Consider the following 27,860-nt stretch of genomic DNA (forward strand, 5'->3'; position numbering starts at 1 on the left):
ATGTCATTAGCATTTACTTAGGAGCATTTTCAGTCCCTTAATTCGATGACCTAGTTAACACATTTAAAGCTAACCAAGCAACATGCTTGAATTTCAGCCTGCGTTTGGGGAAGTTTAGGTGTTGGAGGAGTTAAAATCATTTCAGGCAAATGTAACCTGTGCTTTAGTGTTCTTCATGATGCACAGCCAAATGTTGATTCCAGGGGACAGTTAAAAGACAACCTGCAATTAAGAACAGATAACTTGAACAACTCACGTATGCTGGAAAACCAGTCAGAATTAATCATAGCCCAAAAAGGACTCTGCACATAAAGATTTCAAAATTAATTAGCTTTCTCTTAAACTTTTCCATTAAGGCAATCTAGCATATTGCTTACTTCTCTGTTAAAACACTTTCTTTGTGTTTAAAAAAAAAAAAAGGCATTAGAGTGCTGATATTAAAATCCTGTTGTCAGCTGTTAGAGAAAAATACATTTTGAAGTCCCTCTGTAATTCTGGCTTTCTCAGAGATGTGAGGGAATGAAGCTAACGCAAAGATCAACTGTCAAGATGCACGGTGGTCAAATTAATGAGAACGTCCTCAGAAGGCCTGTCACATCCTAGCTGCATCAAAAACAGTGTGGCAGCAGGTTGAGTGAGGTGATTCTACTACTCTGCTGGTGCCATGGTTTAGTCATGAGATCTGTGGTGACAGGTTGGACTTGATGATCTTTGAAGACTCTTCCAACCTTGGTGATTGTGTGATTCTGTGACTTCTCCTGGAGCACTGTGTCCAGCTCTAGAGGCCTCAGCCTGCCAATGTTCCTGTTGGAGTGGGTCAAGAGGAGGCCACAGAAATTATCTGAGCGGAACCCTGTTGCCATGAGCACAAGCTGAAAGACTTGGGATTTTTCAGCCTGGAGAAGAGAAGGTTCCAAGAGGACTTTATTGCAGCTTTTCAGGATTTAAAGGGGCCTGTAAGAAAGCTGGGAACAGACTTTTTAGCAAGGCCTGTTGTGACATGAAAAGGGGTGATGGGTTTAAACTAGAGGAGGGAGATATAGACTAGTTATAAGGAAGAATTTTTTTTATGCTGAGGGTGGTGAGACGCTGGCCAGAGAGGTGGTAGATACTCCCTCCCTGGAACTATTCTAGGTTGTCTGGGGCTCTGAGCAAACTGTTCTAGTTGTAGATGTCCCTGCTGACTACAGGGGGTTCTATGATATACATGCAGACATTGCTCTCTCCACATGTAATTTCTTTTAAAATTACATATAAATTCAAAATAGAGCATCAAATTGAATTTTTTGTTTAATTGTTTGCCATTCAAAGGGCAAACGTCACATAACCAGAGATAAGCTGAGGTTTGTAGTGCTCCTATGCGCATTACCTAGTGTAGAAAGGTTTGATGTGTTCTACCTTTAATGGATTTTTCACCTCTGTGGGAGGCAGGATGATCAGTCTGCTAGGACTGTGAATTGACATACTTAGATTCAGTTCTTCTGGTTAGCATTTTCCTGTGATGTAACTCTGAGGCAAGTGCTTTATCTTTCTTGTGGAGCACTTCTCTTGATTTGGTTCTTTTTCTTCATTTGTAGAATGAGAATTATGATGCTCTTGAAGTGCTCTGAGACTTATGAGAACCATTACAAGCAAAAGAGCTTTTGGGGAAAAAAAAGTAAGAAAGCCTCCAAAACTATATAAATCCTCTGATCATTCCAAAACTTTAATGAGAAGAATTGGTCATTGTAAAATCAAATCCTCATTTATAATCTGCCAGACTGGAAGCATACTAAGGTTCAAGGAAATGATGAAACTAACTATCAGATTTCCCAGAAATGAAGATGGTTACTGTCTCATAGTAGTGTTGGGTTTTGAGATAAAGCAGGGTTGCAATTCAGTTATCTTTAGGGTCCCTTCCAATCCAAACCATTCTGTGAAGATTCTATGAACGTGTAAGATGGCAGATAGTATGAGCATCTCCTCCTTCAGAAGTAGGCTCCCAAGACCTTTCTGCTTTTTCCTGTGTGTATGACTTGAGAAGTGGGACATAAGGATTTTGCTTGCTGTAGAGAAAGCAGAGACTTTGCAGTCAACTCTGTGCCATATCCCAAGTATAAGACTGCTGGCCAGTTACCCCAAAGTGTCTAAGAATTGAATGTCCAAGTTGCAAAGAGTGAGGTCTCCCTTTAGCCTCCTTTTGTCTGGACTAAACAGCCCTAGTTCTCTAAGCTACTCCTCAGAAGACTTGTGTTGATGTGGTTTGTAGTTCTAAATTTTCTCAGTTGAAGTCTTAGCTGCACTGCTTGCACATCCATAGCTACTTGGCTGTACATCTAGCACTACTCCTTTTATTTTTCTGGACCCATAGTCTTTCTTTGTGTCTCATCTTGACAATTTTCAAGCCCACATATCCCTCTGTAGCTTTTATATTAAATCATTTATCACATCCATGTTCCTTAATCACTTGTTTAGAAAACTTTAGATTGCATTTTCTGGTGTCTGTTGTTCCTCTATTTTATATCAAATGTTTTTGATGCACTTTCACGTTCAAAAGGACCTACTAGTTGCTCAAAACCAGAAGAAAACTCAACGCACCATTTGTTGATATATCTATTTTTGTTTTTCAATATCTGCCATTGCTGCTTCTTAGCACTACAAATATCCCTGCATTTCTCATATTCAAGCTCAGGCTAACTGAGCTACCAGGATTTGTTCTGCCTTTCTGAAATTCTTGACCATGCCTCCCCTTTTCAAACCACCATCTGTGTTCCACATTTTCATGTTTCCTATTTGTGGTTCCCTATCAACAGTTTGGTTTTGCTAATCATTCCTTCTCTAATCACCTACTCTTTATTTTGGTTTGGGTTTTTTTTTCACCTATTCATCTAGTGGTGAAGAATTGCATTCTGCAGATTAGAAAGCTCTATTAGAAGCTGTAAGGCTCAGCCAGGTCAAATAGAACTGAAAGGGGAAATGGCTACAGGAGAAAAGTCCTGTATTCAGACCTAGTATGATGTTTGAAATCAGTCTGCCATGTGCTGCTTTCTTTTGGAACACAACATATCTGATAGTGGTCAGGCATTGGAACAGGCTGTCCAGGGAGGTGATGGAGTCATTGTCCCTAGAAGTGTTCAAGAAACTTGTGGACATGGCATTTTGGGACATGGTTTAATGACCATGGTGGTCTTTGGTTGACAGTTGGCCTCGATGTTCTTGGAGGTTTTTTCCAACTGAAATGGTTCTATGATTCAATATCATGCCAGATTGAACAATCCAAATGAGGTGGTGCTGCTACAGCTTAAGCTGTGCTCCTAGCCAGCATGGGTACATAAAGCACATGTATCCAGTACACATTTACATGGCTAACCACAGACACTGTGTGGACTTGCAGATGCCCAATGGCCTCACAATGCTTCTCCCCTCTGGCAGAGCAGGATGGAGAACCACTAAGAGTATGTGTACTTATGTACAAGGTGGATTATACCACCAGCAGGACTCAGGCACTCGTTCTACCCAGTAGCTGGCCTTCAATCCCAGTTTGCCCAGTTCCTGTTACCTGAACATACAAGGCAGCAGTTCCATTCCAGATGCAGACTGTTGTGTTCATACACACCCCAAGCTGGCCAGAACTGTGCTGTCACTGCTGCAGACACCCTGGTGCTCTTGCATCCAGAGCTGACCCTTGGAAACCTACATCTCTGCTTGCTCCTAGGCCACTTTGCCTGCTTACTGGCTAGTCCAGACTGATTTTCACTAGCCATCACACAGCCATGCTTGCTGCAGTGGCTGGCACCACAGATGCAGAGTCACCATGGTTGGAAAAGACCTTTAAGATCATCAAGTCCAACCATTATCTAATTCCACAAGGGCTGCTACTACACCATATCTAGACAGCTTTTAAACATCTCAACTTACGGGGATTCAACCACTTCCCAGGGCAGCCTATTCCACTCTTTGAACCCTTACGTTATAAAAGTTTTTCCTAATGCCCAACCCTGGTACAACTTGAGGCCACTTTCTCTTGTCTTGTTATTTGTTACTAAGGAGATGAGACCAACCTCTTTTCAGGGAGTTGTAGAGAGCAATGAGTTCTCCTTTCAGCCTCATCTTCCAAGACTAAATGACGCTAGCTCCCTCAGCCATTTCTCATAAGGCTTATTCTAAAGATACAAGAGCCCTCAAACCTGTGGTCAGACACCAGCTGCTGGCACTCACAATCTCATGCACATGAGCTCACAGGATCCAGAGCCACTTGCCCAGGAAAGAGTGAGAAAGGAATTCAAGAAGAATGCAGGACAGGTTGTGCTGCTCAGATTCAGGGCACAACCAGACAAGGCACTGACCAGATCAGGGAGGTGTTTGTCACTCTGTACTCGGCACTGGTGAGGCCACACCTTGAGGACTGGGTTCAGCTTTGTGCCCCTCACTACAGGAGGGACACTGAGGTGATGTAAGAGGTCTGGAGAAGGGCAACAAAGCTGGTGGAGCATCTGGAGAACAGGTCTAGTGAGGAGCATCTGAGAGAACTGGGATTAAACATCTGGAGAAAAGGAGGCTGAGGGAAGACTTCGTTGCTCTCTACAACTCCCTTAAAGGAGACTAAGGTGAGGTAGGTCTTGGTCTCTTCTCCCTAGTAACAAGTCATAGGATGAGAGGAAGTGGTCTCATGGTCTTGTAAGGAGTTCTGAGGGAACTGGGGTTGTTTAGTCTGAAGAAAAGGAGGCTGAAGGCAGAGCTTCTGGCTCTCTAGAACTCCCTGAAAGGAAGTTAGAGTGAAGTAAGGTTTGGTCTCTTCTCCCTAGTAACATAGGATGAGAGGAAATGGCCTGAAGTTGCACCAGGGTGAGTTTAGGTTGGGTATTAGAAGAAACTTCTTCTCTGAAAGGGTTCTCAAAGACTGGAACAGGCTCATCAGGGAGATGGTTGAATTCTCATCCCTGTAGGTGTTTAGAACATTCAGACATGTGGTGCTGAGGGACATGGTTTAGCACCAGACTCAATAGAATTAAATGGTGGTTGGGATCAATTATATTAGCATTTTCCAACACTGAGGATTCTATTTACATTTGAACCCCTCTTTTCAGCAGCTTTTCCTTCTCAAAATCATCTAAACTTCTCCCTTTTCCTGCCTTTCGTTTTGCCCCTAAATATCCCACATCTTGCATCATTCTGAGTTGTTTCCTTTCCCTCCCATAATGTGCTCCACTGCTAGTGATCAGCCCCTTTACTGTAAGGGAGAGCTGGTCCCAGGGATTCATGATGGTGGGTTCCATGCCCAGATACCGGAGCTGAAGTTATTCTGGGACAGACCCAGCCAGATTGTTTGTGGCTTGGGAGTCCTTGATCTGGGTACCTTTCTGGGCTGTGCAGATGGGCCTTTGATGGGCTGATGGCTCCTGTGATGGACCAAGGAGCAGTCTGGCAGGGTGTTAGTTGGGCTTCTCCCCTGCCATTGCATCTCTGAGCTGCTCTGCGGCTGTGCAGATGGGCTTTTTTGCTGAAAAAAATTTGCCATGTTCTCATCCCCTCAGTCAAAATGAATACTTTGTAATGCTGCTATTGAAGCAGAATTCAACTAAAGAGAGCATGTGCCAACCAGGGCAACCTCCAAGGTACCCATCTAACACATTTCTAATTTCACAGCTCATCCATTATGTGAAAAAGATGTGAAATTTTTTTCCAGTAAGTTGCCAGGACACAGTCATTCCCAGTTGAAAGAGTTGGAGGGAAGACATGAAAAAAAGGGACATGGAGCAGATGTTTTTGCTGATATTTTGATGGCAGTTAAAAAATGGAAAAAAAAAAAAAAAGAGGATTTGTGTTGGCATTGTGAGTTGCTTAGTGATTAATGGAAATGACAAAGATGATGCATCGCTTCTAAATTGGTGTCATGTTGATAGAGAACTTTTTGATTGAGACAATGTAAATGCTGATATGAGCATTTGTCTTTAGAACAATTTAGTTGTTCTCTGTTGGTAGAAATGATTGCTCAGCTCCTCTGGAAAACTCCCTGTTTGGGTAGGGCTGTGTTGAGTCTGTCTAATGGGTGGTTTGTAGCTAAGCTACTTTTGGAGTTGTTTTCAAGAATAAACTTTTAATGTAAGGGGTTTTAAAAATTATTTTGTTTGACTAATACTGCTTTTTAATGACTTGAGAAAGTTTTACCTTAAGTAAAGCTTGTATTGAGCAAGTACAGACAGGGGTTTCTGGCTGGTGAAAACATAGAATCATTTTGGTTGCAAAAAACCTCTAAGATCATAGACTCCAACTGTTCTCTAACAAGTCCCTCAGCACCACATCTCTGCCTCTTTGAAACACCATCAGGGATGGGGATTCAACCACCTCCCTGCAGAGCTTGTTCCAGTCTTTGAGAACCCTTTCAGAGAAGAAGTTTCTTCTAATATCCAACCTAAACTCACCCTGGTGCAACTTCAGGCCATTTCCTCTCATCCGATGTTACTAGGGAGAAGCAACCAAATCCCACTTCACTCCAACCTCCTTTCAGGGAGTTCTAGAGAGCCAGAAGCTCTGCCCTCAGCCTCCTTCACTTCATACTAAATAACCCCAGTTCCCTCAGATACTCCTTACAAGGCCTGTTCAGGTACAAAAGCATTTAAGGAACTGGGGTGAGGAGGAAGGGGGGAAAGGTCAGGAAAGTGTTACAATTATAAGAGTTGTCCAGGTCTGTGGAAATAAAACCTGATCGCAGTCTTCTAAATGACCATGGGAATCAATGCATTTGGGGATTGGGCATATTTATGCACAAAACAAACCTGTCACTGTAATCTCTTTCAAAGCTGTATGATGAAAATACCTCTTTGTGCAGCTGAGCAGTTGTCAATGTTGATGAGAAAGGTCAGATCTTAATCAAATGCTTTTGGACATGATGATCTCGAAGGGCTCTTCCAACCTGGTTAATTCTATTCTATATCTAAGGCAGGGAAAAGCCACCATTAACCTGGGGGGGTGTGGAAATTCTTTGGGTTAATCTGTAGTTTTGCTATTTGTAGCTACCTAAAGACCTTTTGTATTTAACTAAGATTCCATAACTTTGACCTAAATGTACTGCAGTTGTCTTCCCTCCTCAGACTCTTGCATAATTTGCTGAGGTTTTCATCCATGTATCTTGACAGGCCACAGAGTGCCACCACATATTTGTGTTACATACATGGGAAAGGGTCAATCCAGGCTTGTACCTTGGCTCTGCTCTTCCTTTATCTGGGCAATACCCAGTGAGTGGGAGCAGAAGTCACATTTCATTAGGGTTATGAAAGTAACCTTGAAGTCTTTGGAGAGACTGGTAGGAGGGAAGAGGTGACCAAGATGCTATTGGTAGTGTTCCTTTTGTCTTCTAGCTGGAGAAGACTCAAAGAAGCTTTTGGGACATTTGAACTTTTCTCTGAGTGGGACCAGTTTAAGATTAGAAGGAATGCAAAAAGTATTTAAGATTTTGACAATCATGCCTTCTCAGATGCAGTACCCAGTAACACAGCTACACAAATGTGCCAAGCCATCCTGATTTAAAATGGAAGTGTGTCTTACTTGGAGATGTTTGACATGACTTGCAGTTAGGATCATAGGATAGTTTTGGTTGGAAGGGACCTTAAAGATCATCTAGTTCCAACCCACTGCCATGGGCAGGGACACCTTCCACTAGACCAGGTTGCTCAAGGCCTTGCTCTATCTGGCCTTGAACATGTCCAAGGAGGGGACATCCACAGCCTCCCTAGGCAACCTGTTCTGGTGTCTCACTACCCTCACTGTAAAGAATTTCTTTGTGATATCCAGTCTGAATCTTCCCTCTTCTAGCTTAAAGCCATTGTCCCTTGTCCTATCTCTACAGGCCCTTGTAAAAAGCTCTCCCTTTCAAATACTTTTATCCTGAATGGTATTTATTTCATCCACAGAGAACCATGCTAGAATGCACAGGCTTGGGTTTGTTGGGGGTTTTTTTTGTAGAAGGGTTTGTGTAGCCTTAAATGGCTTAATTCTCAAAAGCACCTTGTTAAAAACTGGTGTCTAATTACGCATCTTTCTTGTGATGTCTGTAGGCTGACACTTCTACAAGGATGCTAATTGCCTAATCTATGGCTTCTAATTTAAAATCACTGCTAAATTTGTTTTAAAATCCATCTTTGATTGGCCTTTTGCAATTAAATTAATTTCTTTCTGCCACCCTCCCTCCATGAGCCCAAAGCAAAGAAAGAGTGTAGGTGAGAGAGAAACAGAAGCACCTTTTTGTCTTTACCATTAATGGGGTGTTTTTATTCTTTGTTCATAGCAAATTCCTGTATTGCTTCTGGGTAGTAACTCAAATTACAGTTTTCACTGCCACAGCAGTGATTTACCTCATTATCCCAGTGGCAAATAAACTCGTACTCTTTCTTCTTCTGATGTCAACCTCGCTACTTTCTTCCTTTTGTTACCACAGTGGTAATTGTCTTGTTTAGCACTGATAGAAATGAGCCTCGTGTCAACTTGACACAAATTTGGCACATTTCCACATTATTTTTTATTGTTTTTTCCCTTGCTCTTTAATTTCTGCTCTGTTTCTATAGGGCATATTTGATTATTGTACTAATAATGAGAGGCCTTTATAAGTTCATTAGCTCACAGTAGGAGGCAGAGTAGAAGGCGGATAGAGCAGTGGGAAAGTTGCAATCCATAACTTCAGAGCTTTCAAAAGGCCACAGCTCAGATCAGTGGCAGCAGGAGGAGGGCTTGTGCTCAGTTGCAAAGGAGCTGTTGGAAAATGTTAGTGGAACATTAAGGTGAGAAAAGACCCCTGAATTCATTAAGTACAACCAACCATCAATGCAACAGCTCCATGACCACTAAACTGTGTCCTGAGGTGCCATGTCAACCCTTTTTCTTTTTTTTTAACACCTCCAGGGATGGTGACTCCACCACTTCCCAGGTGGCCTGTTCCCATGCCTCAATACTCTTTCAGGAAAGACATTTTTCCTAATGTCCAAGCTAAACCTCTCCTGGAACAGCTAGAGGCTATTTCTAGATGCACAAACTGGAACACAGAAGATTCCATGTGAACACCATAAGGGGTTGGAAGGTACCTCCAAAGGTCATCCAGTCCAACCCAAACCATTCTGTCATAATTAAAATCTTCTTTGCTATATGGGCTCTGGAGCCCTGGAGCAGGCTGCCCAGAATGGTTTTAGAGTCCCCTTCTCTGGGAGAATTCCAAACTGGCTTGGACATTGTGATCCTGGGCCACCTGCTCTGGGTGACACTGCTCTAGCAGGGGGATTGGACTGGATGATCACCAAAGATCACTTCCAGCCATAAGCATTTTGTGGTCTTGTGATTCTGTGATGCATACTTTAAAATACTGTATATATATAACATTATACATTAAAATTGTCATTCTTTGGAAGCTCTTTTACTGATTTTGAGGTGCAGAGCACTGGGAAGGACTATACTTAGGGGGGATTAACCAACTGTAGAAAGAGAGGCTGGGTTTTTATGTGGGTTGCTTTTGTTTTGGTTTGGTTCTTTTTTAATTCAGTTCTATAGAAGTTGAAGAAATGCAGCAATGAATGTGGTGTTAAGGACTGTGTAGCTATGAGGGGGTTTGTTAGGTTTTGGTTCTGCTGATTTTTTTTCCTTCTTTTTTTTTGTAACCTTTATCAGTTTCCTAATTTCAGCTGTTTTGAGTCTGCCATGGTGTCGTCTTTGTTGTGTATAGTTTTCAGATTCTTCTGTCTTTCAGTGTACTCAGGTGACTTCTGACACAATGCCACTTAATGTTCTTCTGTTCTAGGTTTTCTTTTTATTTTTTTTCAATTCCTATTCTTACCTGTTCTCATTCTTTATTGTACATTACTCATCTTTTTTGTGCAGTGTTTCAAAACTCCAATTAAAATAAGTACTGAATTACGTGATCCTGTGTTTTACTTTGTGTCATCTAATTCTTTAGCAGCTAAGTACAATGTCTTACTATACTGCACCACACCATTGCCTTCTCTGAGTGGTGCTTGATGCTTTTATTCTGCTGCTTAGGTTAGTGTATACCCTTTGCCCTCTGAAGCCTACAAAGAGGTCTCTTTCTGTCATCAAGTGTCTTCTTCATATACCAGAACATGATTCACATTGCATCTGCATAGAGAGATCTGGACAGGCTGGATCAATGGGCTAAGGCAAATTGTATGAGGTTCAATGATCCAAGTGCTGAGTCCTGTGCTTGAGTCACAACAACCCCATGCAATGCTCCAGGCTTAGGGAAGAGTGGCTTGAAAGCTACTCAGCAGAGAAAGACCTGGGGGTGTTGATGGACAACAGGCTGAACATGACCCAGTTTGTGCCCAGGTGGTTAAAAAGACCAGCTTCCAGAGAAGGGCAATGACTCTGGCGAGGGGTCTGGAGAACAGGTCTTGTGAGGAGCAGCTGAGGAACTGGGGTTGTTTAGTGTGGAGAAATGGAAGCTGAGAGGAGGCCTTCTCACTGCTTGGAAGGAGGTTGGAGCGAGGTGAATGTTGGTTTCTTCTCCCTCGTTATGAGTGAAAGGACAAGAGGAACTGGGCTCAAGTAGCAACATGGCAGTTTAGGTGGACATTAGGAACGATTTCTTCACTGCAAAAGTGGTTAAGCCTTGGAGTAGACTGCCCAGGCAAGTGGTGGAGTCACCATCCCTGGAGTTGTTTAAAAAATATGTAAATATGATACTGAGGCACTTGAATTGAGTTTAATAGTTGAACTCAATGATCTTGGAGGTGTTTTCCAACATTTATGATTCTATGATCTGAACTAACAATTCCTTTGTCCATAGATCAACTTCACTTATCCCTTCTTGTTGCTATGCTCCTGTTAGATGATTTGGATGTTGCTGCTCCTGCACTGGGACCCACCCTTTCATTTTATTTTATTCCCATTTCTAAGGTCTTACATTTATGTACGGACAAAACCTGCTAAAAACCTATCAGCCCCTCATAAAAACACATCATAAGTTGACTTCATTTAGAATTTCCCACTCTCTTTATTTGAAGAATTGTCTTAATTTCTATTGTATGATGGTCAACATAATGCAGAAGCTTAACAAATGCTGACATACTCAAGAGCAGCCTGTTCTTTGCTGTAATAATAACTCATAGCTACCTACCACTTCCCATTTCTCTCATTCCAGAAGGACAGAGGGAAGGGTCTTGTATCTAAACCCTGTGAAAATATTCAGTAGGGATAAATGAGTGTCTGATTAAACAGTGTAACTGGGTTGGATTGACCTTCTTAGCCTGTCTCCCTGGAAGGAGTAAACTTAGAAGAAAAGTCGTATGTCTCTACATGAAGATCTGGATCAAAGGCCAAAACTCCCTTGGCTTTCTGAAAAAGTTTAGACAAGGGAAACTCCAAACTTCTGGGAGATAAGGAACAGATGTCATCTTCTTGGCTTGACATTTACTCTTAAAATTTGTGACTTGGTATCACAACAATAACCACAAAACATCAGCTCTGGAATTGTGTAATGTTTAGGTAGCATTTAGAGAGCTGAAAAATATTTCTGAGGTTCCTTATGAAATCTTCATGAAGTGCCTGAACAGAGACACAGACTCTTTGATACCGAAAGAATCTATTGACCTGAGTTTGAGGAGAAAGGGAAAACAGCTTGGAATATTTCACAGTTTCATTCAAGTGTCTCCTTCTTGTGTAAAATTGACCCTGTAATGAATGGGTAAAACTTTCCAGGAGATTCTTTCTTTTGTATCACTGACAGGGAGGTTCTTTTTACACAGTAACAGTCTTTAGTTTTGTATTCATGCCACATGAAAATTGAGGACTTTTTTTAGCTCCACTTTGCTTCCTGCATCTTGATAGCTGGTTTGAGCCCTTTAAATGTGTTTGTGTGATCAGACAGTCATCAGTGCCCCATGAAACAGCTCATCCTTATGGACATTTGAAATAAAGCCAGTCTCATCAAGGAGGTCGCTTACAAGAGTTGCCAACAAATTAGACGAATTTTTAGAGTGGATATGAAGTCTGGTTAAACAAACACTTCATTTCTTTCAGCTGCTGATTGATTGATTCCAAACAAAATAAGCTGTACCATCTGGCCCTTGGAAAACAAAGGAACATTATACATTCCTGTTAAATATTTTTCTATGTAGTTTTTTTTTTAATCTGATTTACTAGTTCTAGATAGGCTAATTTATATTAATTACCAGTTTTACTTCTCCTATGCATAAAATAATTTCATCTATTTATGTATGACAGACATAACTTTGTAACAGTCATACATTTCCAGTAATTCCCATATTTTCTTTGAAATGTTTCCATCTACAGTGCTTGTTATTATGCCTGAGCATAACACTGTTTGAGGTTTGGACTAGATATGAGACAGCCTGCCTTTTCCAAGAGGATGGGCAAACCCTGAGGTGGTGGTCAATGCCCCATGGCTGTCAATATTTAAGAGATGTTTGGACAATGCCCTTAATGGTCAGCTCTGAGGTGGGCAGGCAGCTGAACTAAGGTGACTGTTGTAGCTCCACATTTCCCACTGAACTATTCTACTCCCACTCCATTCCATTCCCCAAGCTCACCGTGAGACTGTTATTTGCCTGAAATCCCAGGCTTGGGGTTTTTGTTTCTGGGGCTGGGTTTTTTTTTTCAGATCTTTCAGGGACATAAATCACAAAGGCTATAAGTGGAAATAGAATTTTATTTTCTTTATTCAGTTTCGGAGCCAATGTTCACAGCAATAAAACAAGCCCTGGCAAAGGAAAGCCACAGAAAGCTGCAAAAAGAACACTAGCCAATGTTTTCCCTTCTCCCCTTCCTCCCCTCCTTTTTTCCCTTTTGCCCCTTTTTTTTTTCTCTCCTCTTTTCCTCTTCACTTTCTCCCTTTGTCTGTCGCCCTCCCTTGGTCCTCTCACCCCTTCTTTTTTCTTTTCTTTCCTTTTTCTGAAAAGAGTTCCCCCTTCCCCTTCTTAGCTCTTAATTGAGCATTGAAAAGATCCCTACTCAGGCTGCTCTTCTCCAGGCTAAATGGTCCCAAGGCTTCAGTCTTTCCTCAAAAGAGAAATGCTCCAGTGCCCTTAGCATCTTTGTAGCCACCACTACTCTCTGCAGTAGTTCCCCGTCTTTGTTGAACTGAGAAGCCCAGAATTGGATGCAGTAGTCTTGAAATAGCATTATAGGTAGGTCAAGGAAAAACTGAAGCCAACCCCCTACTGCATCAACTAAACCTCTTCCAGGAAACATTGTGATATTTTTGGACTTGCTGGAACAGAGCATTGGTTATGGAGATACATAGTAGAATCACTGCAGAGCTGTATAGAGACAGGAATTATGTTTGGTGAGAAATCTGAATGCTCTGTTAGGTTTTGGCACCCTCACTACAACGACATTGAGGTGCTGGAGAGGGTCCAACAAAGGGTGACAAAACTGGTGAAGGATCTGGAGAACAGGTGTGGTGGGCAGTGGTTGAGGGACTGAGGGTTTATTACCCTGGAGAACAACCCTCTCTACAGCTACCTGAAAGGAGGTTGTATTGAGGTGGGGATGGGTCTTTTCTCCCAGGTAACAAATGATAGGATGAGAAGAAATGTCCTCAAGTTTCGTCAGGGGACATTTAGAGTTTTATATTGGGAAATATTTTCTTCATTGAAAGGGTCATCAAGCCCTGGACCAGACTTCCCAGAGCAGTGGTGAAGTCGCTATCCCTGAAGAGATTTAAAAGTCATTCAAATGCAGTGCTGAGGGACATGGTTCAGTGGTGACAAGTCAGTGCTGCATTAACAGTTGGACTCAGTCTTAAAGGTCTTTTCCAACCAGAACAGTTTAATGAGTCTGTAATTTCACAATTTTAAAACTTGATGTTATTCTGACTTGTAATAAAATCTGAGAAACTCCAAAATTTACAGAAGGAAAACTCAGCTTTTTGATGTCCCTCTTGATTGAAAACTAAAGTTTGTTAGATCAATAGAACCATCTCCATTTGTGATGTAAAACTTGAACCAGTATATAATCAAAGTTCTGAACCAGTCAAGAAAAAGATTAGAGTTACTCCTGAAAAAGTTTCCTTATTCCTCCCCAGCTGCTGGAATTCTCTTCTTATTCTGGCTTGCTCTCACACACTAAAAAAGAAATTGTCTGCCTCAAGCTTTTAATCATGTCAGTATGGAAAGATGCTTTGTTTTCTGTCAGTATCAGTGGCACAGCTTTAATCACAAAGGTATAGTTCTTGATATATAAATAATGTCAATTTATTGTCATTATGGGTATTTTGTGCTCTAGGACATGAAGATCCTTATTGCTGTGTTTTATTTCATTCCAGCTATTTATGAACTCTCTTGTGAAGCCTACAAACACTTGGGCAAAACTTCAAATTACTACTGGATAGATCCAGATGGCAGCGGGGCTCTGGGGCCTTTGAAAGTTTACTGCAACATGACAGGTAACTGTATTGTATTTGCTAATTCAGTTTTTCTTTTAATGTAGTTGGGAGGAAAAGTCTGTTGTAATTTGTATTTCTTGGCAAACGAGAAGTAATTGCTAAGAGCTTTTTTGTAAGAGGGGTGATCAAATCTGCGGTCACCATTCAGTCGAGTCTGAGCAAGGTGGCAGTTCATCCATTTCACAAACCTGTTGAATCACAGCTGTTAATTAGTACCAGCAGTACTACTTTTGTGTCCTCAGTGGTGCTTTGTTTCAAAAAAGGTAGATCTATATGGCTGTTAACCAAAACTATTACATGCCAACCCATTTGTAGCTCAGGAATACCTGTGGTTCTGGGTGTACTGGAGAAAGCAGCTTCTGAGAAATGCCAGACTTTTATTTCTGCCTAGATACTGCTGATTTTCACAGATTTACCATCATGGGCAGGGAACAGATATTAACTGCAAAAGAAACAAAAAACTTGAACCTTCTCTTTCACTCCCTTTTGGTTCTGAATAACCCATAGTACATTTTGTCTAAAGCTACAGACCCTTTCTGCTGTTCCATAAAGACATTTTGCACAGTCTGCATGTCCCTTCAAATGTCTGCCCTGGAACAGGTTGTCCAGAGGAGCTGTGGAGGCTCTAAGTATGGAATTGTTCAAAGCCATGTTGGATGGGACTTTGAGCAGCCAAGTCTGGATGACAGGTGTCCCTGCCCATGTCAGGGAGGTTGGAGTAGATGATCTCTGGGGTCCCTTCCAACCCATACCACTCTATGATTTTGTGATTCTTCTGTCCTGTTTTGTCTTTTTAACTGGTGTTGGAAGGACATACCTTGGTTCACTCCTGAAACCATCTATATAACTACATTAACTAATTTGGGTTTTATTACTTGAGTTTTTCTTGCTTTTGGCACTAGTTTTGCATAGGTCAGTTCCATCTGGGCATCCTGATGGAAGAGGACCTCTCTGAGTCATCTCTATAGCCATGCTGAGGCAGAAAAATCTCACAATGAAAAGTGAGAAGGGGGCATAATTCTGCACAAAGTACAGTCTGTCTCAGGACTGTTTCCTGGTCTGAAGCACTGGGTGGCTGGTACAATAGTCATAGCCCCTGACTTTCCCCAAACGTCTGCACAATAAGGTTGAATTTCAGCCTATTCATAGCTGTACAGTGTTTTGGAGAGCAGAATGCCATTGTTTCATATCCCCATTATTATCTGCACTTCTCTAATACACATGTACCTGAAAGAGAGCCTGATCTAAGCTCTGGGAGTGCCATCAGTCTTCCTTGGACTGGAGAGACAGGCTAGCCAATCTGTTCTGAGACACAAGTGTGAAGGCAATCTTTCAGAGAAGTGGATCCTGCATCATCTAGGGCTTTCTAAATCCTGACTAGCACCTTGAACTGTATCAGTAACTAATTAGACAGGCACTGCAGGGAATAGTGCCAAGAACTGATCTGTTGCAGTGATTTCTGCTGTTCAGAAGAGCAACCACTGTGCTCAGCCCTAGCTATAGATTTTGGGTACTTTTCAAGGATATCCTTGTGAATCTTAAAAGCATCCTAGTGCAGTGGTGTCAGGCGCACGACCTGCACACCTATCCTCTACTACACTGTTGCTCATTCATGTTAAGTGTAAATGTGAAGAAGGTCCTAATAGATTTCCCAATAGTAGGATAAAAGAATAGTGGGGCTTAGTAGGGACCTCTGGGGATCATCTAGTCCAGCTGCCCTGCTAAAGCAGGGTCACCCACAGCATGTTTCCCAGGATCACAATGTCCAGGTGGGTTTGGAATCTCTCCAGAGGAGACTCCACAGCCTCTCTGGGCAGCTTGGAACTTCCTGTATTCTCATTTGTGCCCATTGCCCCTTGTCCTGTTGCTGAAAGGAGTCTGGCCCCATTCTCTGCACTTTAGCTCCTATGGAGCATTGAGAAGATCCCCTCTCAGACTACTCTTCACCAAGCTAAACAGCTCCATGGCTCTTAGCCCCTCCTTCTCACAGAGATGCTCTAGGCCCCTCAGGATCTTTATAGGCTCATTGGACTCTCTGCAGTAGTTTCCTGTCTCTCTAGTACTGGGGAGTCAAAAAATGGACCCAGTACTCCAGATGTAGCCTCACTAGGACAGAGTAGTCTGGAGGAGAACATTCCTTGACCTGTAAGTCTGTAACTCTTCTTAATTCACTTCAGGAGACCGTTTGCTTTCTTGACCACAAGAGCACACATCCTTAGTTCATCCTTGTACTATATCACAAATATTGTATCACATCTTTTATTATTTCATCATTGTGTCAGCATTTCACATACAGATTCTGTAGTCAGGAAGTGTTAGGCTTCCAAACTGGTCAGAAAAGTAATTTTAAAAATAAAACCAAAGAAAAAATGACAGTGCAGTGTACAGCTGTCTGGGCATATTTCTGGGCATAAACCACATTCATCTTCAGTGTGTCTTAATTTAGTAAACAGACAAATGTTCTGATGTGTCCTGCCCTTCACAGATGTTGGTGTGATAAATAAAAATTGTTCTAGTTTCTAAGAAATCTCTGCAATACAATTATGTAGTCAAAGTCACAGAAATATGCATTTATGGTCTAGCAGACTGCTGTGCATTGTCAAATATTCCCAGAATTCCTTTTATACGCTTGTCCTTGCCTTCTCCAAATAAACCCTAAACTTGGTGCTGTGTTTGGATATGAAGAGGAGCCAAACATTTATGTTTCATAAAATCGTAGAAAAGATGAGGCAAATCATTCTCTAACTCTACCAAGCCTGGTGCAAAACTATGTCCCTTAGCACCACGTCTCTGCCTCTTTGAAATCTCTCCAAAGATGGGGATTCAACCACTTCCCTGGGGAGCCTGTTCCAGTGTTTGAGAAACCTTTCAGTCAAGAAGTTTCTTACAATATCCAACCTAACCCTCCCCTGGTGCAGCCCCAAGGCCATTTTCTCTTGCCATTTGTTACTAGGGAGAAGAGACCAACACCCATCTTGCTCCAACCTCCTTTCAAGGATTTGTAGAGAGCAAGGAGGTCTCCCCTCAGCCTCCTTTTCTCCAGACTAAACAACCCCAGTTCCCTCCCAAGACCTGTTCCCCAGACCCATGTCCTCCTAGTGTAATGAAAATATTTCAGCTATTACATTTAAGTATCTAGTCCTGTTGAAGTATCACAGCTTTGCAAAATCAAGAGCATTTTCCCAAACGCTTAGTAATAAGAACTGTGTAAATTTTATGAAGCTTCTTTTTCCTTTCTGAAAACAGTAATGAAAATATTTAGAGTTGGAAAGTTTGAACTTTTCAAATGAATGCACTTACACAGAAATCCTCACCAAAGCCATGGTATGGCATAATGTTTAACCATTCCAACACCTATCAGTTCCAGACTTGTGATCTTAGACCAAGTGATAACTCTTCGAAATCTCTACCATCTTCAGGCCCAGTTCTTACCTTCTTTCAAAGGCAGGTCCACCTTGCAAAGACTCAGCATTCAAACTTTTTTTTTTTTTTCCCAGAGTTGAAGGGATCCTATCTTAGTACTCATTTGAAGATATTTCTTGTTTTCTCTTTGTCATTGACATGGCAGCTGTTGTGGAAAGAAGATTTTTTTTTTTTAAATTAGATAATGTAAACTTTTAGTATATTACAGCTTCACACAATGCTCTGCATTATATTTTGTATTTCTGTCAGTTTCTTCTGACAGATTTTGTTTCAATTCCATTGAGAAAGAAGAAATAACTTAAGTGGGTTTAGAGGAGGCCACCAAGATGATATGAGGGTTAGAGTACCTCTGCCATAAAGACAGGCTGAGAGAGCTGGAGTTGTTTAGCCTAGGGAAGAAAAGGTCCTAGGGAGATCTTAGAGCAGACTTCCAGTATTTGAAGGGCACTGTAGGAGAAAGCTGGAGTGGGACTTTTGACAAAGGCATGGATTGACAGGATGAGGGGAAGTGGCTTCAGCCTGAAGAACCTCAATTTAGATTAGACATTGGGAACAAATTCTTTCCCATGAGGGTGGTGAGACACTGGAACAGGTTGTCCAGGGAGGTTGTGATGCCCAAGTTGGATGGGGTGTTGAGCAACCTGATCTAGCAAGGAGCTGTCCCTGCCTATGGCAGGTGATTGAAAGTAGATGAGCTTTTTAAGGTCTTAAGGTCCCTTCCAACCCAAACAATTATATCATTCCCTATTTTTTTCTATTTCTTTCTTCCCCCGCACCTCAACCCAAGGAGGATGGGGAACACATGCCAGATCAGTGAGTTTACCCTTATGTGATCTTGTGCATTTGTCCTGAAAGACTTCTTCAGAGGGGAAGGTGAAGAATAAACAGAAGGACAATGCACAGGGTCCAGAAGTGAGTCATTAATTATCCTAATGGCTGTATTGGACATCAGCAGGAGGGGAGGACCAGCACTTTTGTAGTTCCTCATGTCTTTATACTGAGGACAGAAAAATCATAGTCACTCTGCTGTTTCTTCTACTTCGCAATTTAGACCACTGACACAAAGCAGAACAGATGGGTTTCATAATCTATTTTACCAGAAGATATGTCAGTTAATTGTTTCTATTGGTCCTGAAGTCATTACACCTCTTGATGTGGCTTTTATCTCATTTCATGATCCAAATAGCTGCAAGCATAATGGCTCCATTTGAGTGGTGCTTACCCTATCCCCTGTCTAGTACAGCTCTTTTGCCTGAAGCTAAACAGCTCCAAACACTTTGAGATATCATCATGCCTATTAAGGTCAAGTGTACGGGGTGGTTTCTCTGCCTGTTCACCCCCTCTCCTTTCTTCTCTTTCTCCTCTTCTTTTTAATACAAGTGGCAAGTGTAATAATTAGTGCAATGACTTTGTGAGTAGACATTAAACAACCATAACTGTCTGCTCCTGTGATTTTTCTGTCTTCTTCCTGTAAATAGTGGGTCACTGGAGTGTTTTTTGCTATGGCATACGTAGAAACATATGGCATGAATGGAAATGTGCCATCCATCACTACATACTGATGAGAAATGTCCCAGCAGCAGAAAATGTTTCAATTGCACATATCTCTATAATTAGTTTTTTAAATGAGACATTTTGCCTGACAACTGTTTTTTTGAACTTCCCAAGTACCAAAACTTTTATTCATATATATAAATGCCTGTGAAACATAAAATTTTTAGCAATTCAAAAAATAGAATTAAAGACTTTTTGCTGTGTAGATCACAGAATTGCAGAATTGTTTTGGTTGGAAAAGAGTCATTGGTCATTGAGTCAACCATCACCCTAAGACCGCTATGGCCCCTAAACCACGTCCCAAGGGTCATGTCCACGTGTTTCTTGAACATCTCCAGGGACAATGACTCCACAACCTCTCTGTGCAGCCTGTTCCAATGCCTGACCACTCATTCAGGAAATAAATTTCTCCCAATATCCAATCTAAACCTCCCCTATGCTCCAGATGTTCCAGTCTGATACAGGAAGGAATTAGTAGTGTTTAGTTGTTAACTCAAGTAGAACAAATTGACAAACATATAAAGGCAATAAGCAAAATAGTGCCAATAAAAGTGGAGACTGGCCCCAGTGTAATCTCATTGCAGAAAGCTTCCAATACAAGTATTTAAAGTTTTTTAGCTGAAATGCAGGAAGTTGTTTTTATCTATTCATATTTATACATTTATTGGGGCATCATTTTAGTTTGCATTCGTCTTTTTTTTTGTACCTCAACACCAGTGGGCAGTGCCTTTCCTCCCTGTGTTCTGGAGCATGGTACCAACTGTTGGTAAGAAGGTCATAGCTGTTTTTCCAGTTGGATGCAGATTATCCATTCAGCCTTAGTCAGTTTACAGACTAATTGCCAGCCTTTATCTAAACTTGTCTTGATCAGATGCAGCTCTCTCTCTGGTAAGCTTCAAAAGTCAGGATGATTTTTTGGTTGGTTGGTTTTGCCTCAGGTTAACACTGGAAAACAATGTTGTTAGGTGCTCCTGTGCTCAGCAGTTACTTGGTTGGATTTGACCAAGTAAATATCATCTAGTCATCACCCACAGAAGGTTCCCCAGTGTCCAGGGCGGGTTGGAATCTCTCCAGGGAAGGAGACTTCACAACCTCTGTGGGCATCCACCTTGAGGGCTCTGGCCCCTCACAGCAGATAAGTTTTTCCTCATGTTCACATGGAACTTAGTGTTCTATTTTTGTGCCCATTGCCCCTTGTTCCATTACTGGGCACCACTGAGGAGAGCCTGGTCCCATCATCTTGCCCCCCACCCTTTAGCTATTGAACATCATTGAGAAGATTCCCTCTCAGTTTTCTCTAGGCTAAACAGCCCCAGGGCTCTCAGCCTTTCCTCTTCAGAGATTCTCTACTGCCCTCAGCATCTTTGTAGTCTTTGTTGGGATCTCTCCAATAGTTGCCTGTGTCTCATGAACTGGGGAGCCCACAACTGGACCCAGTACTCCATATGTGGCCTCACTATGGCAGAGGGGAGGCAGAGGAGAACCTGCCTTGACTTACTGGCCACATAAATGTACTCTATTTGGCTTTTTTCTTTTTTTGCCAAAGTGGTACCTTAAACCTGAAGATATTTCTACAGAGATCAGATTTCTGTTTTCCTGTGTGAGATGCACTTGTGCATCACAAATCAGAATCACTCTGGATTTTCGTTCAGGCCAGCATTTTCTGACTGCAATGGAATAAACCTGCCAATAATCACAAAAGAAAATCAAGGATGTTTGTCAGCAGGAACAGGAGAAAATGCTGTTTGAAATAGAAACTAATTAGGCATGGCAGTGTTGTAACTTACTGTATAGGAGATCTAGGACCATCACTGCTCAGCTGGATTCCCTTTTTCTGCACAGCAGTCCTTGGAGAGGGTTAGTGCTCTCAACAGACATGGATTTCCACAGAAACTGCTCAGCAGGCAAGTTGGGGGAGTTAAAAAGGCAAAGATGACTTAGAGTCCTCTCCTTTGCACTTATGACTCATGGGTCTAGATCAAATACTGTGGTCAGAAGTGTTGACTTCTACCTGAGGATGCTTTGTTGCTCACATTGTTGTAGCACCTACCACAGAGCTGTGCTGCATTGGTTACTCTTATGCTGTACAGTGAACATCCAATGAACAAGCAGCTGAGCCAACTGGATGCTAACCAAAAACTGTGCTGAGAATCTTCTGGTGACTGACAGTTCTGCTAGGGAGAGTAGATGCAAACGGTCTAGGCTCACAAGTAGTTCTGATCAGGAGTTGTACTTAACTTGCATTGTGCACTGCTTGCTTCTCTGTCTCACTGCGTAAACTGGATTGCTAACAAATCACAGAACTGTGGAATTAAAAAACCCAACCACTAACCTACTTAATGAAGAGGAATAGTCAGAGCAAGGAGTCTTCTGCCATTTGTTTTAGCAATCTTTGCCAGTCTGTACCGAAGCTCTGAGTAGTTGCTTTGCTTCTGCCTGACACTTCTGCCATGATGGTCACAGGTCCTTGCTATGACCATCACATACATGTTAAACCCATCTTAGTTAGTGCCCAACTGTATTGGAAAGCTGCACTTTCAAATGTTTTGCAGAGCTTCATGGCATTCGTGCAGTGGAAGAGAAGTGCTACGGCTGCTACAGACCAGCAACCTGTGTTTCCCATTAAATCAGAGAGAAGAGTCCAGTCAAAGTAGCTGCTGTTGCAACCTTCTTCACAGGCAGAAATTGCTAAGCACTCTTATGGGTTTTAATTGTACACTAAGAGCCAAACCCACACAATTTTCCAAAATTCAATCTTAAGATTTTTCACATCAAATATTTCTTGAAGGTTTAGTTGGACCAAAGATGTTGTCTTACATCCCTTGGAGTTTCTTTACTCTCCTGTCCTTTTCTTTCCAGTCCATATTAGCCTGGGAAATGTCTGCTTTCAATTCAATTGCTAACCACTTGGTTCAAAGACATATTGATCTAGTATTTTAGTGATCACATCAATATTAAGCCTCTTCTCATCCCACTTTTCAATAGTATTTTCTGCTTCATATGGTGAGTTGTTGCTTCAGACTCAGGAATGAGATTACACAAACAGCATTTGCCAGTTTTACCTATGCTATGAAAAAGGAAACTGTGTTCTGGAAAATGAAAGAGGGCCCTCAGTGAAAACATGTCTTTTTTTAATTCTTCACATTGAAAATCAGGCAATCTCCAGAAAAGATCAGTGTACTTCAGTGCACTATATTCCTTGTCTTGTCTGTCCAAGGTAGCAGGATGTGAAAGAGTGGAGAATGTTGGTTTTGAGTGAATTAAGTTGGATCACTGAAGAGTATGCTGAGGATTCAAGCACTCAAAAGCTCATGGAAGAAAGAAAGGTGAAGTTTTTGTAGTGGTAACAGTTGAAACCTGTGTTAGTCTTCTTTCTGCCTCTTCAGGAGGGTAGAAATGAAAACTGACCTGACTTTTTTTTTGCTCAAGATAGTTAAGGAATTGGTTTCTTGAGGTTCAAGCTAACGTAGCAAAAGCCTTGAAGAACCTTTACTTAAATATATCCTTTCAAATATATATATATAGTAATATTTTTTTAACTCTCTTACTTTCTCCAGTGGTTTTAGGAAGCCCTTTTTAGGATCATAGCTAAACAGTAGTGTGGCATTGTTCAGTAAAAGAAGTCAGGCAGTAGCTGATTCCTTTTCAGATAGCTGATTTCTTTTAAGTGCACATGAACCCAGGGTATGCTGAAATGTACTCAATGACACTTTAAGGGAAATGTTTTCATTTGATCTTTCCAATTGTATAGGCCACCCTCCAGAAGGTAGAATCAGTTGTTGATTGTTCAGTGACTGACCTGTAAAAAACCCCAGAACTCCAGCATTTGCCAGTGTTCTGTTCACTCTGCTGAAAGCAACTGTATTTCCTTTTATGCCCTTTGTTCTTTAATATTCCTTAATCTAAACTGAACTGCAAGTGCCATCTGTTAGATCAGACACTTAAATGATCCGAGTCCTCCTTCATATGGCTATACTGTGTCTCATTCTTTCTTGTTCGTTTCAATATATGATCATTCTAAAACTCTTGTTTCTATTAACATCTATATGAGGTCACTTCCTACATTAGGGCTCAAGTGTGATTGAAGCTGTTCCCCCTCCCCCCCCCCCCCCCCCCCACGGCACGTGTTTTTCAGCATGAAAATCTTTTGTGTTGGTTATTTTTTTGTGGTTTGGTTTTTTTTTTAAAGGCATGAGTGAGCTGTATTCTGCTTCTTGATATGCTCCTTTCATTAGCTTTTTAGATGAGACTGAGTTGAATGGTTTGAAACCATCTCTAATAATCCAGAGAAGTCCGTCTCTGCTCAGCAACCAGTTTAGTAATATCTCTTCAGCTTTAGAATCACAGGATCATAGAATTGTTTGAGTTGGAAAAGACCTCTAAGATCATTGAGTCTAACTTTCAACCTGACATCACCATGGCCATTAAACTATGTCCTGAAGTGCCAAGTCCACATGTTTCTTGAACACCTTCAGGGACAGTGACTTCACCATATTCCAGGGCAACCTGTTCCAATGCCTGACCATTATTGCAGGAAAGAATTTTTTTTTCCTGATAGCCAACCTAAACCTCCCCTGGCAGAATTTCAGGTCATTTTTGTCTTGTTCTGTCATCTGCTATCAGGGAGAAGAGACTGACTCTCACCTTGCTTCAGCCTCATTTCAGGGACTTGTAGAGGAGTCTTCCTTCAACCTCCTCTTCTTCAGAAGAAACTATCACAGTTCCCTCGGCCACTCTTTACCAGACCTGTTCTTCAGACCCTTCTCCAACTTTGTTGCCCTTCTCTGGACACATTCCAGCAATTCAGTTTCTAACACATGTTAGAGCAGCAATTTCATTGTCAATTCTCTGATAAGGGTTGGTTCCCTGAAGACTTTAGTTTTGCCACTTATTTTCACTGTGTCTTGTGCAGCATCTGATTTATCTGTTACGTAGATGATAGTAAAATATTATGAACTCCTGTCTTCAGGGAGTTGGAACTAGGTGATCTTTAAGGTCCCTTCCAACCCAAACCAGTCTCTGGTTATAGGATTATCCCAGTAAGTTCACAAAGTAAATAGAGTTTTCTTGCTGAATTGTATGAGACTACATAAATGCAAGACTAAATGTACAGTTTTGTTGTCTCAGAAGACAATATCTGTAAGTAAAAAGGAAAATACTCAATCAGTACTCAGTAATTAAATGTGAAGATTCATTATTATCTTGACGAAGAGAAAATTAGAGGAACAGTAGGAGAAAATTACTGCAGGAATGGTTGAATTACATTTTGGGACCGATTCTATTCCCTACCTAAATAAAGAAACTCACTGACTTTGATTTCAGCAACATTTAGTCCCAAAAAAACCCACTCTTCATTTACTCATTTTATCTTTTTTTTTTTTTTTTCTCTCTTTATTCCTCCCTCTGGATATTGGATTTTTTCTGATCTAAACCCTGTTTTCTACATTAGGAAGATGAGAGTAGGAGAATTTATATCACCAGAGCAACTTCACTGCAAAATGGACATTTGCAAATCTCAGGCGAGATTGTCAAAACACTGATTAACTTCAATCGACCTCACCGTTTCCACTTCTATAAAAACCAACTGGAGCTCCTTTGAAGTCTGTAGCAGCATTAGTTTCAAATTGGTGTGTGTGTATATATATATATATAGTTTTAAAATTTTATATACATGCAGAAATATCTGGAGAGGGGATTTTGATAAAGTCGTGTAGTAATAGGACAAGAGGTAATGGCTTCAAACTGGAAGCTTGATTTAGAAGAGGCATTATGAAGAAATCCTTCCTCGTAAGGGTGGTGTGAACTTCTCTGGGTGGTGCTATGCCCACAGAAGGTGTAGAGGCTCCAAGCCTGGAAGTGTTCAAAACCAGGTTAGATGGGGCCTTGGGCAACCTGATCTAGCAGGAACTAGATAATCTTTAAGTTCCCTTACAATCCAACCTATTCTAAGATTTTATTTATTATATGAGGAATGAGAGAGAAGAAGAGGGTTTAGACTACTGTCTTCTTTTTTCCCCCCATAACACAGAATCATAGAATTCCAGGTTGAAAGGGGATCATTTGGTCCAACCTTTCTAGGTGATTGTGTAGTTTTAATAAGATGGCCCAGCACCTTGTTAAGCTGAGTCTTAAAACTGTCCAATGCAGGGGATGGGTCTGATCTTGTGCTTACAGAATTGCTACCAAAAAATCATGGAGTCATTAAGGTTGGAAAGTCCCTCTAAGATCAAGCCCAGCTGTCAACCCAACACCACCATGCTCACTAAGCCACATCCCGAAGTGCCTTGTCTACACATTTTTAGAACGTTTCCAGGGATATTAAGTCCATCACTTCCATGGGCACCTTGTTCCAATGCCTAACCAAAAAATGCATAGTTTAATCCCACTACTAATGACTGTTGTGGTACCATCCCAGAAAATTCAAGAGAAAATGAAACATTATGTTGTTATCAGAAACTAAAACAGGAGATCTCATAACAGGAGATAGTTACTATTGTAATTTGTATCCTCCCTAGAAGACAGCCCACTTTAAAGTGAATTGTCTTGTATAGTTTCTGGAGTGATTTGTGGTGTAACATATTGTAGAACACATTGTAGTAATCCAATTTGAAGTGACAAATGCACCAATGATGGTAAAAGTCACGTCTAATGAAGAGCTATCTCCAGACTGACGTGTGAAGGAAATGCATTCCTAAATGTTGGTGCAATAGAGTGCGATAGTAGCTAGAAATCCAGCAGAGTTTGCAGGCCTCAGCTCTTAACAACAAATGCAGATCACACAGCAGCAGATGGAGATGGATATAATTTTTATTACATCTTCAAATGACTTCCCCCTGTCTTTGTCTTAGGTATTGCCTTACATTTATGTTCACTGAGATTTCAGCTAATTGCCCCATCCTTCCATCTGATACGAATGCTAAATATGCACTGCTGGTTTAAAGAAGACACAGAGGAGTGGTATCAGCAGTGTAGCACTGGTCATCAGCACAGACCACATATTTTCACAGAATCTCAGCATTGTGAGGATGGAAGGGACCTCTGGAGACTGTCTTGTTCAGCTCTGCTGCTAAAGCAGTGTTGCCCACAGCAGGTTGTCCACGTGCATTTTGAAAGCCTCCTGAGATGGAGACTCCACAACCTCTCTAGCAGCTAGCTCCATCACCCTGACAGCAAAGAAGTTTTTCCTTCATTTCAAGCAAAACCTCCTGTGTTGTAGTTTGTGCCCATTGCCCCTTGCCCAGTAACTGGGCACCATTGAAGAGTCTGTCCCTGTCCTCTTACCCCGTGCTCTTTAGCTGTTGATCAGCATTGAGAAAATCCACCTCAGGCTGCTCTTCTCTGGGCTAAACAGCCCCAGGGCTCTCAGCCTTTCCTCCTCCAGTGCCCTCAGCAACTTTTTATCCTTCACTGACTTTCTCAAATAGTTCCCTGTCTCTCTTGAACTGGGGAGCCCAAAACTGGACACAATACTTCAGATATGACCTCACTAGGGGTAGAGGGGTAGGAGAACCTCCCATCCACCTGCTGGTTTCACTCTTCTTAATGTACTCAATCTACTTTCTGAGAAACTATAACCAAAAATTATGTGAACATTATTTTCAAGCTTAAGTCTCAGGGATGCATAGGCTAGAATCCAGGACCTAAAAGGAAGAATTTTCACAGACATAGTGCCTAATGCAGCTCCTCTCTCTAGTTAGATTCTTATTGCATCCTAATGGCTATTATAGGAGCCTTTACTGGCTCAGGAATCCAAGATTTGGCAGTTTTCTGCCAAAAAATGAGGTGTTGCTGTCAGTAAATTTATAAACTATGTCAATCCCTTCTTGAAAAAGAAGTTCCATTCCAGGCTTTCAACAGAACTGTGTTGCATTGTCTGTGTAATGTGACAGATGACAAATACAAATGGTTCCTCAGTATCTGGGTGTGGGGAACTGGCTGACAGGCTTTGTCCAGAGGGTGCTACTCAAGAGTTCTCTCTCATCTTGGCAGCCAGTCACAAGTAGGGTTCCCCAGGTGCCCAAAGCTGTTAAATATCTTCATAAGTAGCCTGGATGTTGCCATCAAGAGCACTCTGAAATTTGCAGATGACACCAAAATGAGCAGAGAGGTTACGACATCAGAAGGGAGGTCCACCCTCCAAGAAAGACCTGAACAGGCTCAAGGAGTAGGCTAGCAAGAAATTTATGAAGTTCAGTGGGGACAAGTGTAGGGTCTTGCACCTCAGAATACATAACCTGGGAGTGCAGCTCAGACGGGGATCTACCTGGCTGGAGAGCAGGCCTGTGGAAAGGGACCTGGAGGTCTTGGTGGACAACAAGCTCAGCAGCAGTGTGCTGCAGCAGCAGAAAAAAAAAAGGCCAAAATAATGCCAGGTTGCATCAGCAAGGGCATCACCAGCAAAAATAAAGAAGTCATTGTCCTGCTCTGTTCAGCACTTGTCAGACCACACCTGCAGCACTGCATGCAGTTTTGGTCCCTGCAGCACAAAAAAGATGTGGAC

The 27,860-nt window shown here is 41.7% G+C and overlaps 1 protein-coding gene across 1 annotated transcript in view; it reads left to right on the plus strand.

Annotated features, from left to right (window-relative positions):
- CNTNAP2 (contactin associated protein 2) overlaps window positions 1-27,860 on the plus strand; it is a 1,034,004-nt gene that overhangs the window by 721,327 nt on the left and 284,817 nt on the right. Inside the window, exon 12 of the mRNA XM_054160987.1 lies at window positions 14,264-14,383. Within this exon, the coding sequence (XP_054016962.1) occupies window positions 14,264-14,383 (120 nt within the window). The remainder of the gene's footprint in view (window positions 1-14,263; window positions 14,384-27,860) is intronic.

This window comes from Dryobates pubescens, chromosome 4 (genome assembly GCF_014839835.1).
Source record: "Dryobates pubescens isolate bDryPub1 chromosome 4, bDryPub1.pri, whole genome shotgun sequence".
Classification (NCBI taxonomy): domain Eukaryota; kingdom Metazoa; phylum Chordata; class Aves; order Piciformes; family Picidae; genus Dryobates; species Dryobates pubescens.